General features: G+C 38.9%; 2 protein-coding genes across 2 annotated transcripts; both read left to right on the forward strand.

Annotated features, from left to right (window-relative positions):
• The first annotated feature begins 1,932 nt into the window (after window positions 1-1,932).
• On the forward strand, window positions 1,933-5,409 carry LOC117498529. The gene is made up of 7 exons (XM_034150683.1): window positions 1,933-1,998; window positions 2,090-2,344; window positions 2,462-2,755; window positions 2,839-2,892; window positions 4,601-4,699; window positions 5,043-5,089; window positions 5,173-5,409. The coding sequence occupies exons 1-7, from the start codon at window positions 1,941-1,943 to the stop codon at window positions 5,284-5,286; spliced, it is 921 nt and encodes a 306-aa protein (XP_034006574.1). The 5' UTR covers window positions 1,933-1,940; the 3' UTR covers window positions 5,287-5,409.
• A 4,915-nt stretch (window positions 5,410-10,324) lies between these two features.
• On the forward strand, window positions 10,325-14,967 carry vrtn (vertebrae development associated). Its single transcript, XM_034150382.1, has 3 exons — window positions 10,325-10,490; window positions 11,152-11,473; window positions 12,071-14,967. Exons 2-3 carry the CDS (start codon window positions 11,162-11,164, stop codon window positions 13,823-13,825), a joined length of 2,067 nt encoding a protein of 688 aa, XP_034006273.1. The 5' UTR covers window positions 10,325-10,490; window positions 11,152-11,161; the 3' UTR covers window positions 13,826-14,967.
• The last annotated feature ends 953 nt before the right edge of the window (window positions 14,968-15,920 follow it).

The raw sequence follows: 15,920 nt of genomic DNA on the forward strand, positions 1-15,920 counted from the left end.
TATTAATACATCTGGTCATTTAAGCATTCAACAATGTAATGTTAGCATAGGCTGTCAACAATGTAATGTTAGCATAGCATCCTATATGTCAGGATAAATTAACTGGATCATGAAAATTGCAGAAATTGAAAATAAGGAGCTTTGGGATTTATTTACAAGTAATCAAACTCTTGGGTTGCTTTGAAGGGAAGCTGGTGGCAGTTTAATTTGTCAGCACTAAACAGAATAATGGGCCACTGGCATCTAGGAAATGATGATTGCAATTTGAGATACATTGCCTGACGGTAACTTTTGAAAAGCTTTTTTCAGAAAGAAGCATCATTTTGAAAAACCCAACCTCAAGTGTAGCTTGCAGTGAGACAGGATCACAGGGAGCTACAAAATGACATAACTTATTATAAATAGTGTAGAAAAAGGATCAGTAACTGTAGTTTAAACTATAGTGCTCTCTGCTGTTGTTCAGTGGTAACTGCAAGAACATCCCAAAGGATCAGTCTTATTAAGAGAACTAATGAAAAAATTAAACAATGCTTTCTCTGTGAGGTCTGTTGTGAGTCGTCACCTCTTGTGCAAGGGTCAAAGGTGCTGCACTGTGCAATGTATCTGTATCTAAATGTACCACTAAATAGTTTAGTTACTTATATACCTTATCACCTTGAAAATTATTTTAATATCAATCAGACAAAAGACATATTTGAAATATACAGCGCTGTTCATTTCATTTCAATCTTTATTTCGAACAGATTAAATCAAAAATAACAAATGTGAAAAACAGAATACCGTATTGTTAAAATACAGTATTTATCCACATTCACGATAATATTTATATATTCAACAAAAAAAGTCTTCATATTAATAATAATAATTTAAAAAAATCATATGTGTCCGAAAGGGAGTAGGAGGAAGCAAATGCTTATTAATTCCCACCCCTTACTTGATCAATGATTGTCCTTTAAGTCATTATGCAAGTTATTCCTACTTACATTTACATTTATACATACATATACAATAATTTCTCATCTTCAATCACCTCTCTTCATTCTCATAGTTTTCCAAAAAAGTGTTTCTGTACATCCTTTTAAACTGAATTATGCTTGTGCTTTGTTTTAACTCCTGCTCCAAACCATTCCATAAAATCACCCCACAGATTGTTATACTCATACTTCTCAGAGTTGTTCTGACCTTGAGTTGTTTAAAATGTAGATTTCCTCTCAAATGATACCCACCCTCTCGGTCTATGAACAATGTTTTTAATTTCCTAGGAAGTAGATTATGTCTTGCTCTGTACATGATTTGTGCCGTTTTAAATTTAACCAGATCAGTGAACTTCAATATGTATGACTTCAAAAATACAGCGCTGTTGTCTTGAAATTATAAATACCATCTCCCATAAGATTGCACTTCGATGCTGGACTCTGCTCATTACTAACATCTTTATTTATCCATTTATCTTGTTTAAGGTCATATCCTCTCACAGGACTTAAAAGGGAGAAAAAGAGTCTGTACTGATCAATAAACTTCTTTTTATATCGTCTTTTAAAATGTCAGAGTAGTTCCTTCATCCTGCAGAATCAATGCTTTTATCTGTAGATGAACAAAAGGTTTGGAACATTACAGCTTTCTTACATTTCCTGTGAGAATGGGACCCTTTTTTTCAATGATCCCAAATAACTCCTTTGTGTTAATTTTTTCTTCTTAAGGCATGCAAGTTTTCCCCATTTACTATTACTAAACCCTGACTTTCATGAGCTCTTAAATGTGTAAACCTGTTAAACATTATACTCAGTTTAAAGTAAACCTATAGCAGTTAGGCTTTTCCACATACGCAGGTTGAGGATGTTGGCAAACGCAGGAAGTGACTTTTTCTGTTGACAAATGCACTAACAACCTGACAAACAGTGAATCTCAAATGTTTCACAGCTAACAGATTTGCATACAGGATGGCTGGAACTGCTCACCTTGTCATAAGACTGCTGTTGTTTTCTTTAATCACGACAGGTAATTGAAACAATCTTATCTCGTGATAGTTTAATTATCTTATCTGGAATATCTAGGAGAAAAACTGACCCTCTTTATTTTCTTTCACCAGGTGTAAATGCAGAAGACGGTCTGATACTTGCTGAACAGAATTATCAAAGTTCTTCTCCATGTGAGGAAGGTTTAGTCTGCTTTCCTGTATTGCAGTTCAACAGTAGCCAAACAAGTGATTACTTTGCTATTGTCAGTGATGGAGGGATCAAAACAGCTACATCAGAAGACTCAAAATGCACTCTGCAAATCACAGCGGAGGATGTTGGACTTCATCGCTGCCAACAATTGCCAGAGGTTTTTTCACCTCTCAACAGTAAGTACTCTCAAGATTAAAGTGTTACTGATGTGTGGGTTGATATGGTATACTTCATCTGATAATGAGAAGGCTGTGAGATGAACAAACAGTAAATACATTTTTCAACCCCCTCAGCCATCCCAGAGTTAATCCTCATGCCTGGCAAAACAGTGTCGCTGCGGTGCATTTACTTCACCTACTTAGAGCCGTGGCATTGCTATACACATCATCGCAAGGTCAAACTGACATGGGTGGATGAATCCGGCGCTGAGATACAAGAGGACTCAGAACAACCAATAAAAAGGGAGTCTTCTTGTGATATAACTCTGACTGTCACCCTTCAAAGTCCTGGAAACAAGAAGTTTAAATGCAAAGCGTTTGTGGATGGACAGGCCCAGACTTCAGTGGAGTTGGGGGTCCGAGTCCCAGGTCAGTATGATTTATCGTAATCAGTAGACCACTAGGTGTTGAATGCAAATTATTAATAATAACAAATGTTTTTTTCTTTGTAGCTCCGAAAGGGAGGGGAAGAGGTCTTGTCATAGACCTAGAACCTGAAAATCAAGGTACAGTAATAATCTGAGACTTTAATTATTGCTCATATACAAATTGACTTTTTTGTAAAACATACTTAAATAAATAAAGCTCAATAACCCAAAAACATTCCTGAAAATGTGAACTATTAATCCTGACAAGATAACTAAAAGGCACTACATGGTTTTTGTATGATATTGAGTTTTAAAGATTCAAATCGACTGTTTGCAGTTAATTTCAAATTAAATATGAAATGGGTGTTTTTTTTGGATACACACTTATTCGCTTACTTGCCAAGAGAAAATTGTTACCACTCTCATTTAAATATGATTTTCTACGAGAAAGTTAGCTTAGTTTAGCATAAAAAAGCCTAACCTCTGGATAATTACAAGACTCCAGAAACTCACTGCACGCAAGCACTCACCTTCACACATAGTTTTAAGACAATATTAAAGTAATGAAATATTCCATTTCAGTTGTTGAGCCTTGTTGTTGACTGGTAGGTTATTTGACAAAACCAAACTAGCTGTTTCCTGTCTTACAAGGTTAGCTAAGCTAACTGCCTGTTAGCTTTAGCTTTATATTAAGCGCACTGTCGTGAAAATGGTATCAATTTCAAAATAATTCTCAAACTCTTCCTTTAAGGTTAGATGAGGATTTTGTGTACTAGTTTCAGCCATACAACACATTATTTGAATTGTGAAATGATGATGAGTAATTTTCAGCGATGTGCAGTCAGTGGAGGCAGAGCCTCACCTGTCATACTCCAATGTAACGGAAAAACAATTAAAGAAAAACTAAATAATAATAATAATAAAATGTCTCCACTGATCTTGTGTAAATGTGATTTATGTATGATTCCAATCGCATTTTATAGTCAAAATCAGCAAATTTGCCGAGCTCCGCTACGGGAGCGATGAGAAGTGAGGCAGGCACGAGCACTGCCTCTCGTAAGCCCACAGTAACTTGCTGGAGCGCGGGCACTAATTTAGCGCGGCCACTTATTTTGTGAGCGCGCTCAAGCCATTTACTGTGGGGTGACGCATTCTGAGGTGAGGCACAGATGAGCTCTGCCTCAATTCAGAATGCGTCACCCCACAGAAACTGTCTGGAAAGCGGGCCCTAAGCGCATGCCTGTTCCCATCTCACTGTAGGTCACCAATGTAATGTTTGTAGATCCCTTTATTACATTTATCCTCGCCATCCATAGTCTCTAAATAACTTATTTCACGTATATATGATATTTAGGCTCGTTGGTCTCATCATACAACGGCAATGAAAAAATCACCAGGAGAGGCAGCCATAACCTCTGCCGCACTGAAGGGGGCGCACGTGAGCCCACAGGTTCTTGTTGCTACTGTTATTCTACCGCAAACAACAAAGAAACTAGACTTTTGAAACTAGAGGGAGATAAGGAGGACTTTTACAAAACAGTAATAGAGATTGTTGTCCAGAAGGATAGCATGGACTTCATCTTCAAGTCAAGGTAAGACCACAACTGTAATGAAAATGGGATCTTACTTAGAAAGAACAATCCAATATTTAGATTTTGGGTATCCTTTTGTTGATCGGTCTGTTTAAAATTAATCATAGCATCAGACTAAAAAAGCTTTTGAAAATAACAGAATATTTCGATTAAGGTCAAAATAGGCTATAATATTTGTAAATCTGACTCTGAAAGAGTCAGTGCCTCACCAGCCATGAACCTCACCGCACGTCACTGGTAATTTTCATTTTCAGGTGGAAACCAGAACACAATCGGTTTGGCTGTTGGAGTGGTGGGATGTGCGGTTTTGACAGCACTTGTTTCATTGTTTATTGTGAACAGAAGAAGAACAAGTAAGTTCCCCTAAACTTACTCAACCTATGGAAATAGTATTTTGAAAGCGCTGCCATGTAACATTTTGTCACATACCTTAGCACAGACTAGTCCATACATACATATACACAATCACTTACAAACACAGATCCCTTGCACAACTGTTCTTTGAGGTCATTGAGGCAATCACTTTACGTACATTGGCTTCAAATATGCTTTAAGTTCTGTTTTCATTGTTCCAAACATGAAGGTAATTAAAACTATGCTTGAGAAATATACACCAGTCTGTACATCACTGAACATGTATTGTGGTAGTTTGAACACAATTGAACCAAAACATGATTCTGTGCATCTTTATTTTAGTGAGACGGCAGGTGGATGAGTCCTGTTACACAATCAGTACAAACAATGTAAGTTAATTATCTTTCAAGAACATACAGAGCAATATTTTGTGATTTTTGTTCCTTATTAGTGTTTTTTTGTGTGTCTTTAGGTCGTGAACGCAGACGATGTGATCTACGCTGACATTATTCTTCCTGTTAGCCCAGACAGATTGCAGGTCCATGATTGCGATTCCACTGTGTACGCCTGTGTCCGATACAAATAGTCTGCTTACCAAACGGCAAAGTGCTGTGCATATTTTTGTTACTGAGCTCCGTGCTACTGCAGTGTTTCCCCTATATGGGCCATTCTACCGAATTGGACCAAAGTCAGGTTGGAATTTTTTTGAAATGTTGTATATTTTTTCCCAAAACTTTGTCCATATATATTTTGTACCATATCTAAATTACACATATCTAGTAAAAGAACCGTACATTTTTATATCGTATTTTCAGACTGTATTGGAATGTCCTTCCTCTACCAAAAATGGTCACTACCGAAACATAGTAAATACACTGTAGTAAAAAAGTATTATATTAACCTGTTAAGATTGTTTTACCTTCCCTTCTCTAAATAGTATTTTAACAAATATTTCTTGAGGGTTTTCACAATTAAATCAATAAAAGTGAATTTGTAATCAAATTTCAAAGTTCAATTTATACAATTCATAAAAATCATAATGCAAACTTTCTTTGTAAAATGCATAATACTGATCCTATTGATTCCAGAGTTGATGATTGTTGGAATTGAACATACATTAAACCAATCAGTATCATATCATTTTAGTTGATAACTCAATATACTTAATTTTTTACAAAACATCCACTGTTTCGGTAGTGACCACAGTATTTTGTTCTCAAGGTTGTATCATATTCCCTCAATCGTATTGCTTAATCTTAACTCATAACATGCCTTATGTTGAAGTGTGAATGTTTGAAGCTACTGACCCAGAATCAGCACTTTAGTAACAGGCTGAAATAGAGGGGAATGAGGCTAGAATGCATGATCTGTTTGGTATTTTGAGCAAAACACTTCATAGACATGTTTTTTATATATCTGAGACCTATAATATATGCCTAACAATAGTATAATAAGATACCTTTAAAGTAACACACTGATTCTCAGACTTTAAAACATATTTATTTAAAAACTATGCTTACCATTCCATTTTGTCACAACCGAAATGTTCATGTCAATTACCGAAACTTAAGCATATGTTCCGGTAGTGACTGTTTCGGTAGTGATGATTCTAGCTAAAATTGAGCATAACTAAAGAATGCTAGCAAGTACATGGCTAGCATACACGTTTTTGAAGAGGTTTACACACGTAAAAACCTTTATATATACAGTCTATGGTAAAAACCTAATACTTTGCATAAAACCCAGAAAAAGTTTACTTAATTGAAGATAATATGTGTTCGGTAGTGACAATTCTTAAGGTTACAAGCCAATTTTCTGATTTTGGAACAGATTTATATCAAAAGTATGGGATATAGCTACTTGCCATTCAGCCATGAGGGACAGGGATGCAGTGTCACTGCCTTGTCAAAAATGCAGGGGTGTGGCTAAAAACCAGGCTCAGCCATTGGACTAAAACCCCTTGTGTTTCGGTGGTGACATGAAAACTGGGGACATGATTTTTTGAGTATAGTTTTTTTATTAAAAAATGATACCCACAATAAATCTAAATATTCCAACTTCTGTTTGAATGTAATCATAAAGATCTTCTAAATACACCATTGAACACAATTTAAAAAAATGTTTTAAGTGTTATTTACAGAAATTTAAATGTAGACTTCCCAATAGAAAGTACCCTATAAATGATGTTTTTATATATATTAAGCTTATCACTATATCATTTAATGCCTTGTGTTTAAATAGACCATAACATATTCTTAGTAAATATATATGTCTGAATACTTAATTGTTTTGTTAAATAGTTTTTCTTGTTGTGGGACCGCACTTTGTACTAATTCGGTAGAATGTCCCATGATACATTCAGCGGCTTTTATACATTAAAATAATAATACGTGGCGCTCGCGTCATCGCCACGGAGGAACACACAGCCTCTGTGAGCGAGCGAGAGAGCGAGAGAGCTAGAGAAAGCACACCTTTATCTATTTAATATAGTTGTAAAAAATAAAGTAAGAAATCATTCCAATGTGTACTATACAGGACAGTAAAAACATTTTTTTTAAAGGGGGAGTGATTAGTAAAATATGCATAAATAAAAAGAAAGAATACTAACTAGGTAACATAAGATAAGAATAAACAAGTTTAAATGATTTGTTATTGGTTGTGATCATATTCTAAAGATGTTTGGATTATTGAAAAGTATACAGCTCCCTTTCATATGAGTGTTGAGAGCTGTATCCATAAATTCATTTTGTGCTCAAAGTGCACCAGATGGATGCATTTCACTTCAACATTTAAAAAAAAATCTTCCCGTGAGGTCCACCCCCAAATAAAGCAGGTTAAAATAATTAAATTGCATAGATTTTATTTTGATTGTTTGTTATGTGGATTTGTAGTATTTGTGTTACTGTATGTTCAATAAAGGTGATTTGGCAAAATACACCTGTAGAGCCTCAAGAGCCTTTCTTGTGCTGGCAGACACATACTGTAGAAACATATTGGCTGGGCGCACTTCGCATGTGCACACACTAAAAAAATCCACGCGCTCCGCGCTCACATTTTGCTGGGCTCGCGTGCCTTAGCACCGCTGCTATGACTCCATCCAAGGGGAAACACTGTACTGCCATGTGTTTTTGTACTATGCTTTACTCCAGTTATTGTTAATGGTGTTTTTTATTGGGTTTTATTGCAAAGCATGTGTTCAGATCTTTAATAAATCAAAAGATGACACACTAGGCTATATACTGTAAGTCTGCAGTTATTATAGAACAACACCTTACAGTAGTTCGAGAGAGAAGAATATGTACCTAAATATTTTTAAAGATATGTGTTCACTTTTGAGTCTGGTCATATTATTTTTCCTGCATGGTTTGATCATATAATATATAGGTCACGAACACAATGAAATAAATATCTTCACATTTCCCTTTGCCTTTATTGAGCTAGCAGTAACTTTTCATAAATCTTATTTGGAGTCTTAGAAAAGCTGGTTACTGAGGTTGAATACAGCAATATAAGCCACATTACTATAAATGCTCCATTAGAACAGATTTCCCTTAGAGAACTGTTTATTTATTGGTGTCAAAACCAGGTAGAGGAACTTACAAGAGGTATCCTATACCCAGCCCAGTGCAGCACTTCATTTTGGACACAAAACTGCTATTTTGCCTGTACAAACACACTAAATTACATATGGCGTAGAGCTGGAGTCAGTCTAAACTCTTTCTACTTTCCCCTGCCAGTACACACACAGTCCTGTCTGCACACACACACACATGCAGACACACAGACACAGCAGGTGAGAGACTGCCGGAGCCGGTCCCAGTGTTGACCTATTTGCATTTTAAATGCTTGCAGCCAGCCCACTACTGTGTTCACAGTGCAGTGCAGCACAGCTAATCTACACACCTAAGGTGTGTGATTGGATACAGCCAAGGGTCTGAGGGGGTTACAGAGATGGTGACACAAACATTGACAAGAAAGGGGGGAGATAAATACAGTGGAGAGGTTGTACCAGGATAGGAATGGAGGTTAGTTTCTGAATGTGTTAATTTTCCGGATTTCATCCTTCAAAAAAGGCTATAAAGTATGAAAATGCAGGCTGCCTTTTTCTGATTTTAGTTTGGGACGTTATGAATAGACGATGAAGGCAAAGCGCAACAGACTGAGATTTAAAATGCTTGAAAGCGTATACAAATGCATCAAATGTGCCTTAACTCATACACATACTTAGTTAATTTTTACAATCATGAGACTACTGTGTATTTCAGATATAAAGCACTTCTACAAGGACACTGTGATACAGTTATGTTTAAGCATCTCTATTAATAACAAACTGTGAAAAAGCCTCTGCTACTGGTATGTCTTCTTAATGCCAGCTACAAAGAAATCACGGCCTTTTTAAAAGAAAAAGGGAGCTGTACAGATGGTTTCAGTGTGACCTACCTCTCCGCTCCTTTGATGCAATGTTCACACACTTTCTTTGACCTCTTACAAAAATCTTCCTTTCAACATTTTCGGTATGTGAAATGTAACAGTGATATCGCTGCTTGTATTTCAACAGTCTACAAAAAAATGCCACGTCAAAGACGACAAATGAGAGGAAGCTCTTTATCAACCAGGAAAGGAGTTTTGATTCACACACACATTATCATATCCTTTAACATGTGGGTGTCTATGCATTATCTCAGCTTACAATCTCAGAAATACAAATCAAAGTGTTGAAATTGTGCCTGTTCTTTTGTAACCCCTCAACCCCTCAACCCCCTCCACACTCACACATTGTCCAAATAGCTGATAAGCTTCAGGTCAAAGCCTTGAACCCCAGTGAACTCAGGCACCAGCTTGTCTGCCAAGTGCTTGGAGTGGACAGATCAGTGGGGGCCAAATGCTGCAGTCCCCTGATGTGTGTGTGTGGGGGTCTACAGTAGGGACAGTGGGGGTGGGGACAGTCGCTGGGGATTGTTGTGCGTGTGTGGAACAAAAGGCCTTGATTACTGAAATCCTGCAAAAGGCAGGAGAGGAGGTGTTAAAAGTGATACAGTGGAGAAACAAGCATCAGACATGGAGCCCTCCTCTCCTCTAGTAAAGCTCATGTCCACACCCTGTCTGCACATATCCACTCCAATCCACAAACGGACCCTTTTAAACAGTCTCTGGAGTGAATACGTAGGAATAAAGACACATAGTGTAAAAGAAAGCGCAAGTTAATTAAGACAAAATGACTGTTCAATATCATAACATGAAGGATTTGTAGGCTTACAAGTAAGCATCCATTGTGTTTGTTAATCCACATTTGTTTATACTTATTAGGCAAAAAGGTCCCTGATAGTTTTCTTTACAAATAACCTTGAAACTGAACTGTTGACATTTGTAGTTGGCAAAGGAAAAGCATAAAGGTGTTGTTAAAGCTTAACATTACCGATACCTGTTTACTTACAATGCAGCCTCTGTGTTCTGATGGCTCCTGACACATTGGCTTTTGTTAACATTTCACATTGAAATTGACCCTGGCTGCAGTCTACTTGGGGAGGGGGAGGAGGGGAGGGGGAGGGACTGAAGGAGGTGTCTATAGACGCAGAGACAAAAAAGCGAATCGACGATTAACAATTTCCTGAAGGGAGGTGTTGCTTATCACTCCCAAAATCTCCAGTGCTCACGGGAGGACAGGACACTGAGGCAGCACGCACACAATGGAATAAACTCCCAGAGAGAGATCAACAGTATCAGCTGTGAAACCCTCCGTGACTTCATTTAAGTCTCCTTTTTTTGTTGTTATAATCTCTGGACGCTCAGGTAGGAATACAATTGTTTGCAATATTGTTTTACGTTACGAATAATGAGAAGTAAAGTGTTGTTTTGAATCAACATGCGTGTTTTATGTTCTGTTTAATGGTTGCTAACTTGGTAACTTTACCTGAGCGTAAATATCGAAGTTTTAGTTGAGTAAGGGTAAAGAGGGGACACAAACAGGCTAATAAATTGCGTAAAACAACGCAATTATGGTGCAGTTTAAAGTAGGCCTTGTGACAATGATTTTGGAGTGGAACTGATTTAGTTTAGTTTCAAATAACACAATAATTTATGATAAAAACAGACTTAACTCAAATGACACGTCTTTTTAATGAAATGTTATTTGTTGAGGCCTAACAAAACGTTTACAAAGAGACTTCTTAACTGTATGTGAATTATTCGTGTGAAATAAGAAGTAGAACATATCAGATGTGTTTATTTTTACCAAAATAAGACACAACTATCCCAGAACCCTGATGAAGCTGCAGCTGTTGTTTGAATTTGCATAGATTTACATAATCGTTTCTACTGTACATTTTTAATTTTGCACTCATTTCCTAAGCCTATTCTCGATTTTTTTCAAATGACTTCATTTCTACTCAGTAGCTCCCTCTTCTCCTCCATTGTCCTTGACTTCCACTTTCCTCTCTCCTGCTCTCATCAGATCCCCAGCTATGATTCAGAGGAAGGAGGTCGTGTTTTCTGTTCTGGGGGAGCTGCAAGAGGCCACAGAGAGCTCCGGCCTGGATGCTCTGACCAGAGTGGCCCTGGAGGTGGACCAGGTCCTCGCTCCCTTCCTGCTCCCCGAGGTCCCCTGTCAGGATTTCCCTGAGTGGGCAGGCGTGGATTACACATCTCAAGGCCTGTACCCAGCCGATGCTCCCATGGGCCTCCTGCCTCTCAACTGCAAAGGAGAGGGCAACCTGCTGTTTGATGCTGTTAGCATGCAGTTGGTGGGCCACACTGGACTTAGCTTGGAGCTACAGGTGAACAGTGGTGGTTAATAATCTGTAAATAATAATAATGATTAATTTCAAGTTGTCAAACATGTTTAACATCATCAAACTATATAATCACAACAGTTGTATTCAGTCATGTTTGTTTTTAACACGCACTTTTTTGTCAAAACACTTTTTCCAAAAGTGTTTTAAATTGTAAGGTTTTAGGGCAAATTAATTTGCTTGTAAGTATTGGAAATGTGTCTAAATTGTACAGCAACATTTGTGCCACGGATGATTGATATAGTTGTTGCTGTTATGAAACATGGCCATTCAATTATATGTGTCAAGACTTCTTTTACCTTACATTACATTTCATTTAGCTGACGGTTTTATACAAAGCGACTTCCAATTACAGGGACATTCTCCCTGGAGTAACTGAGGGCTAAGTGCCTTACTCAAGGGCACACTAGTGGTGGTGTTCCTGGCGGGATTTGAACTCACAACCTTCCGATCTTCAGCCCACCTCACTATCCATTAGACCACCACTATCTACTCTGTAGACATGCGGAAAAACGAATTTATGGAAGCCCCAGACTGTTTTTACATGCACGCTTAATATTTTGGTATTGTTGTCCCCCACAGGTACGAACAGTGTTGGAAATGGTGCTGTGGAAGAGATACTACCTGTCTGGGATGATTGATTCAAAAGTGATGCTGCAGGCTGTTCGCTTTGGCCTCTGCGCTGAAGAGTCTGAGGACATGCTTAACCTGCCTGCAACTGTCTTGGAGGCCATTTTTGATGCAGATGTCAAAGCTTCCTGCTTCCCCGGTTCCTACGCCAACATGTGGCATGTGTACGCCCTGTCCTCAGTCCTGCAATTTAAAATCTACTCGATCTACCCCATGTTCAACCTTAAGATTCGACCCTATTTCAACCGCCTCATTCGCCCAAGGATCTGGCCTAAAAACTGTGAGCCAGCAACCCTCCACATCATGTGGTCCGGCGAGATGCAGCCTGACTCAGGGTTCAAGCCTAACCACTTTGTGGCACTAGTCCAGACATGTGACCTCACATTTGGAAGTCCTGACAGTGAGAAGAGTGTCTCGCCTACCAAGAGCGAGGAGCTCCTGAACCAGGACTTGCAGCTTTCTTACCCGGGTCTGAAGGACAAGTACAACATCACCAAGAGGACCTTCTACCGCTGGAAGAGGCAAACGCAGGAGCACTGCAAAAAGTCAGCAGCCAGGTATGAGGCAAAATATTTCCTGCAAGCCTGCTACTTGGAAGGCAGGCTCATTCCTCTGCACCAGTTTAAAGAGTTTTTCCCTGAAATCTCCAGGTCGTCGTACTACAACTGGAAGCACGAGCTGCTGAAATCCGGAGGACACTTCTCCACAACGTCATCGAATGGAGAGATTAGTCCTGGAGAAAGCACAGAGCAAGACACCTGGTCTTCGCCTGAAGCGAAGCATGATGAGCTGGACCACCAAGACAGCCTGGCCAGTATGTTTGGCCTCGGCCTGAGCAAACTGGATGTGGAGCGGGCCCAGAATGTAGCACACATGCAGGAAGCAAAGCGCTGTCTGCAAAATTGCATTGCCATGAATGCCTCCTTCCCCTTCAGGATCTTCAAGAGTAATTTCCCCGGGATCTCCAGATCAACCTACTACAACTGGAGGAGAGAAGCCTTGATGTTCAACAGAGGTTACAAAGGAAGCACAGGTAGCAGTGAGGAAAGCTCCGATGCCGACAAAAGTCCAAAAAGTCTGTTACAGGTTCTGCCTAACCTCAACCAAGCTTTCGTTCCCAGAATGAGAATCAGCAGGCGGAAATACAGGAGTTTCAGGCTAGCATACATGAGTAAAAAACAGCTAAGAGATGCTGCAAAGCTGCATGTCCAGAAGTCCAGATGTTCCCTGACAAAGTTCAAGCTCAAGTTCCCATCCATGTCCCCTTGCTTCTACTGGCTCTGGCGTAACAGTCAGACCGGCAAGAAGAAGATCGTCATGCAGAACGATAAGGTCGACATCCCCGTGATCATCGAGAACACGGTACCAGAAAAACAAATCATGGAGATAAAAATAGATCAAAATGTGTTCCCATTTGTCGAGAGTCCTAAATATCTAGAAAGAAACCCCATACCCTCCTTCCATGCCCCACATTCACAACATATCTTTCACAGCAAGGCCCCCGTGCATGAGCAGATGTTTGCGATGGACGTTGTGGCTCTGGCCAACTTCAAAGCCAAGGCTAAGCTGTTCTTGCAGCAACGCTTCGAGGAGAAATCATTCCCCTCCTTTAAAGAGTTCAGGTCTTACTTCCCATTCACCCCACGCTCAACATATTACATGTGGAAGCGAGCTTTGCATCACGGGGTGTCGCTGGTTCAAGGGTAACCATTTGTGCAATTAAAATGTTCTTACAGAAGCATCATGAAGAGCTCTGTTTAAGAACTTCTTGGCCCAGGAAATCTCACATGCAACACTGTGCATTTCACTGTAAACCAACCACCTACCGGTGTTGTTCATCGTTTCATGTTCTCAAAGAATGTTAAGCACACTGATTTAGCATTTAAATGCATTGTGTCCTTCCTGTGCCCCACCAACACAGCTCATTCCTCCCTCGTGGACATTTGCACGTGTGTGAAAAGAAACTGAGTCGTGGGTCAGTTTAAACCCTGCATGACGCCCTCCAGGCAAAAGGCAGTTCAAAGCTGTTGTTTAGTGGATTTCGTTTGAAGCCGTTTTTCTTTTATTCCTTGCTAAGCATTGTACTCAGGGTCTTTTTTTCAATTTTCATTGTGGTAACATTGTTAATGCTTAAATGTATGATTTGTTTTGCTGATGCCTTTGCTATTGATCTGGGAGATTTCTGGTTGTTTAATTTTGTTTTCCCTCAGTCAGCTTTTGTTATACAAGATGAGTTGTCTCATATCTCTGTAAACAGGATTCCAGTGTTTTTATATTCTTTACTCAATTATTGCATGTATTCACACATTTTTGCACCAAAGTTTAAGGTGGTTTTCTCCAAATGAATGTTTGCTTCTGTTGAAGAGCATTATAGGAACTACGGGTTTTGTCACTCACACTGTATTTGCACTGAAATTCTTCCCATCACAGTATTGAATGTATTTCCTAAGCATCATGCACCTTCGGTTTCATTTTGAATTTTCCAACAATTCTATTTTTGAAAGATGTTTACATGTTTGTTTTTTTTACTTGAATGCTGAATATAAATGAAGATATTTTATTTTTTGTACTATCCTTCATTCCAAAACGACCCGTTTCCTTTTTAATATTGGGGAATATTTGCCTTTTATAAGCTATGTTTGTTCACAGTCTTACATCCAGTCTCCACATAGACAAACACACTTTTGACTACCATATAGATTACAGGTTCTTATTTTTACCTTTTTGTATTTATTTCCCCCAATTACATCTTCTAAGTTGGTACTTGCAGCCTTCATCATATTCATTCAGTGGTTAAAGAAATATGTGCTGTTCAATTGTATAACAATAAACCATCGACAAGCATCATCCCTTTGCTTCAGTCCTGCTTGAAATGTTCTCATTATGTGGTATTTAATGCCGTTTTCTCATGGCAGCTCATTAACACAGGCCATGTCTGACAAATTGTTAAGGCCAGCATTTGTTTTATGCTCCACAATATCTTACATTTTAAAACACATTTTTAATTCCCCCAAGTCAATTGGTTTTCCTTCCAAGTCAGCAAGCCCTTCTAATCTCATGCCTCAGCGACTGCATCTTGATTTGATTATCTGGGTGAGATAAATTGGGCAGTTTAACTCATTGAACAGAAGTCAGCCGTATATGATCATAGTTTATGACCCAAAGGACACACCTGGCCTTGCCAAGTGAATTCATGTGTACATGTGTGCTGTACAAAAGATAAAGAACAATATCAGTGTAACCACATCCGAATGTGCAAAAAGGGATGTCAAACCGAGCCAGCATGTTAAGAATAGAAATCAGCTTTTTGACTTGAGTTTTTGCTCACTGCCTTTTCTCCATTTAGCCATTGTGTTCATGCTAATGAAGGTAATGGTCAAGAGTAGTTGGGATGGAGTAAAGAGAGAAGGGGGAAGGGGTTAATTGTATTCATGGGGATTTAGGTGTTTGAGATAAGGCCAAGCACATCCAAGAGTGTATGGGGGAGGGCAAGAAGTGTACCACTGACTGTGTCTGGGCAGACATTTCGAGTGGCCTATGTTTATTCAGGTATCGGATCCATTCAAACCAAAGCAGGGGATTAGCCACAGAGTCTTAGTGTTTTACCTATATGGCCCATTTGTGTGAGGTTACACCCCAAAATGACAAAAACAGACTAATATGTTGTACAATTATTTGTTTACGTCACACAGTGTTCATGGTCTCACATTTCCAACAGCACTTGAAAGCAACATAATTTATCTTCGAAGCAGCTAGTCAAGAAATGACGGAGGGACTGTGACATTTGCTGGAGCTTGTTGCT

This window comes from Trematomus bernacchii, unplaced genomic scaffold, assembly GCF_902827165.1.
Source record: "Trematomus bernacchii unplaced genomic scaffold, fTreBer1.1, whole genome shotgun sequence".
NCBI lineage: Eukaryota > Metazoa > Chordata > Actinopteri > Perciformes > Nototheniidae > Trematomus > Trematomus bernacchii.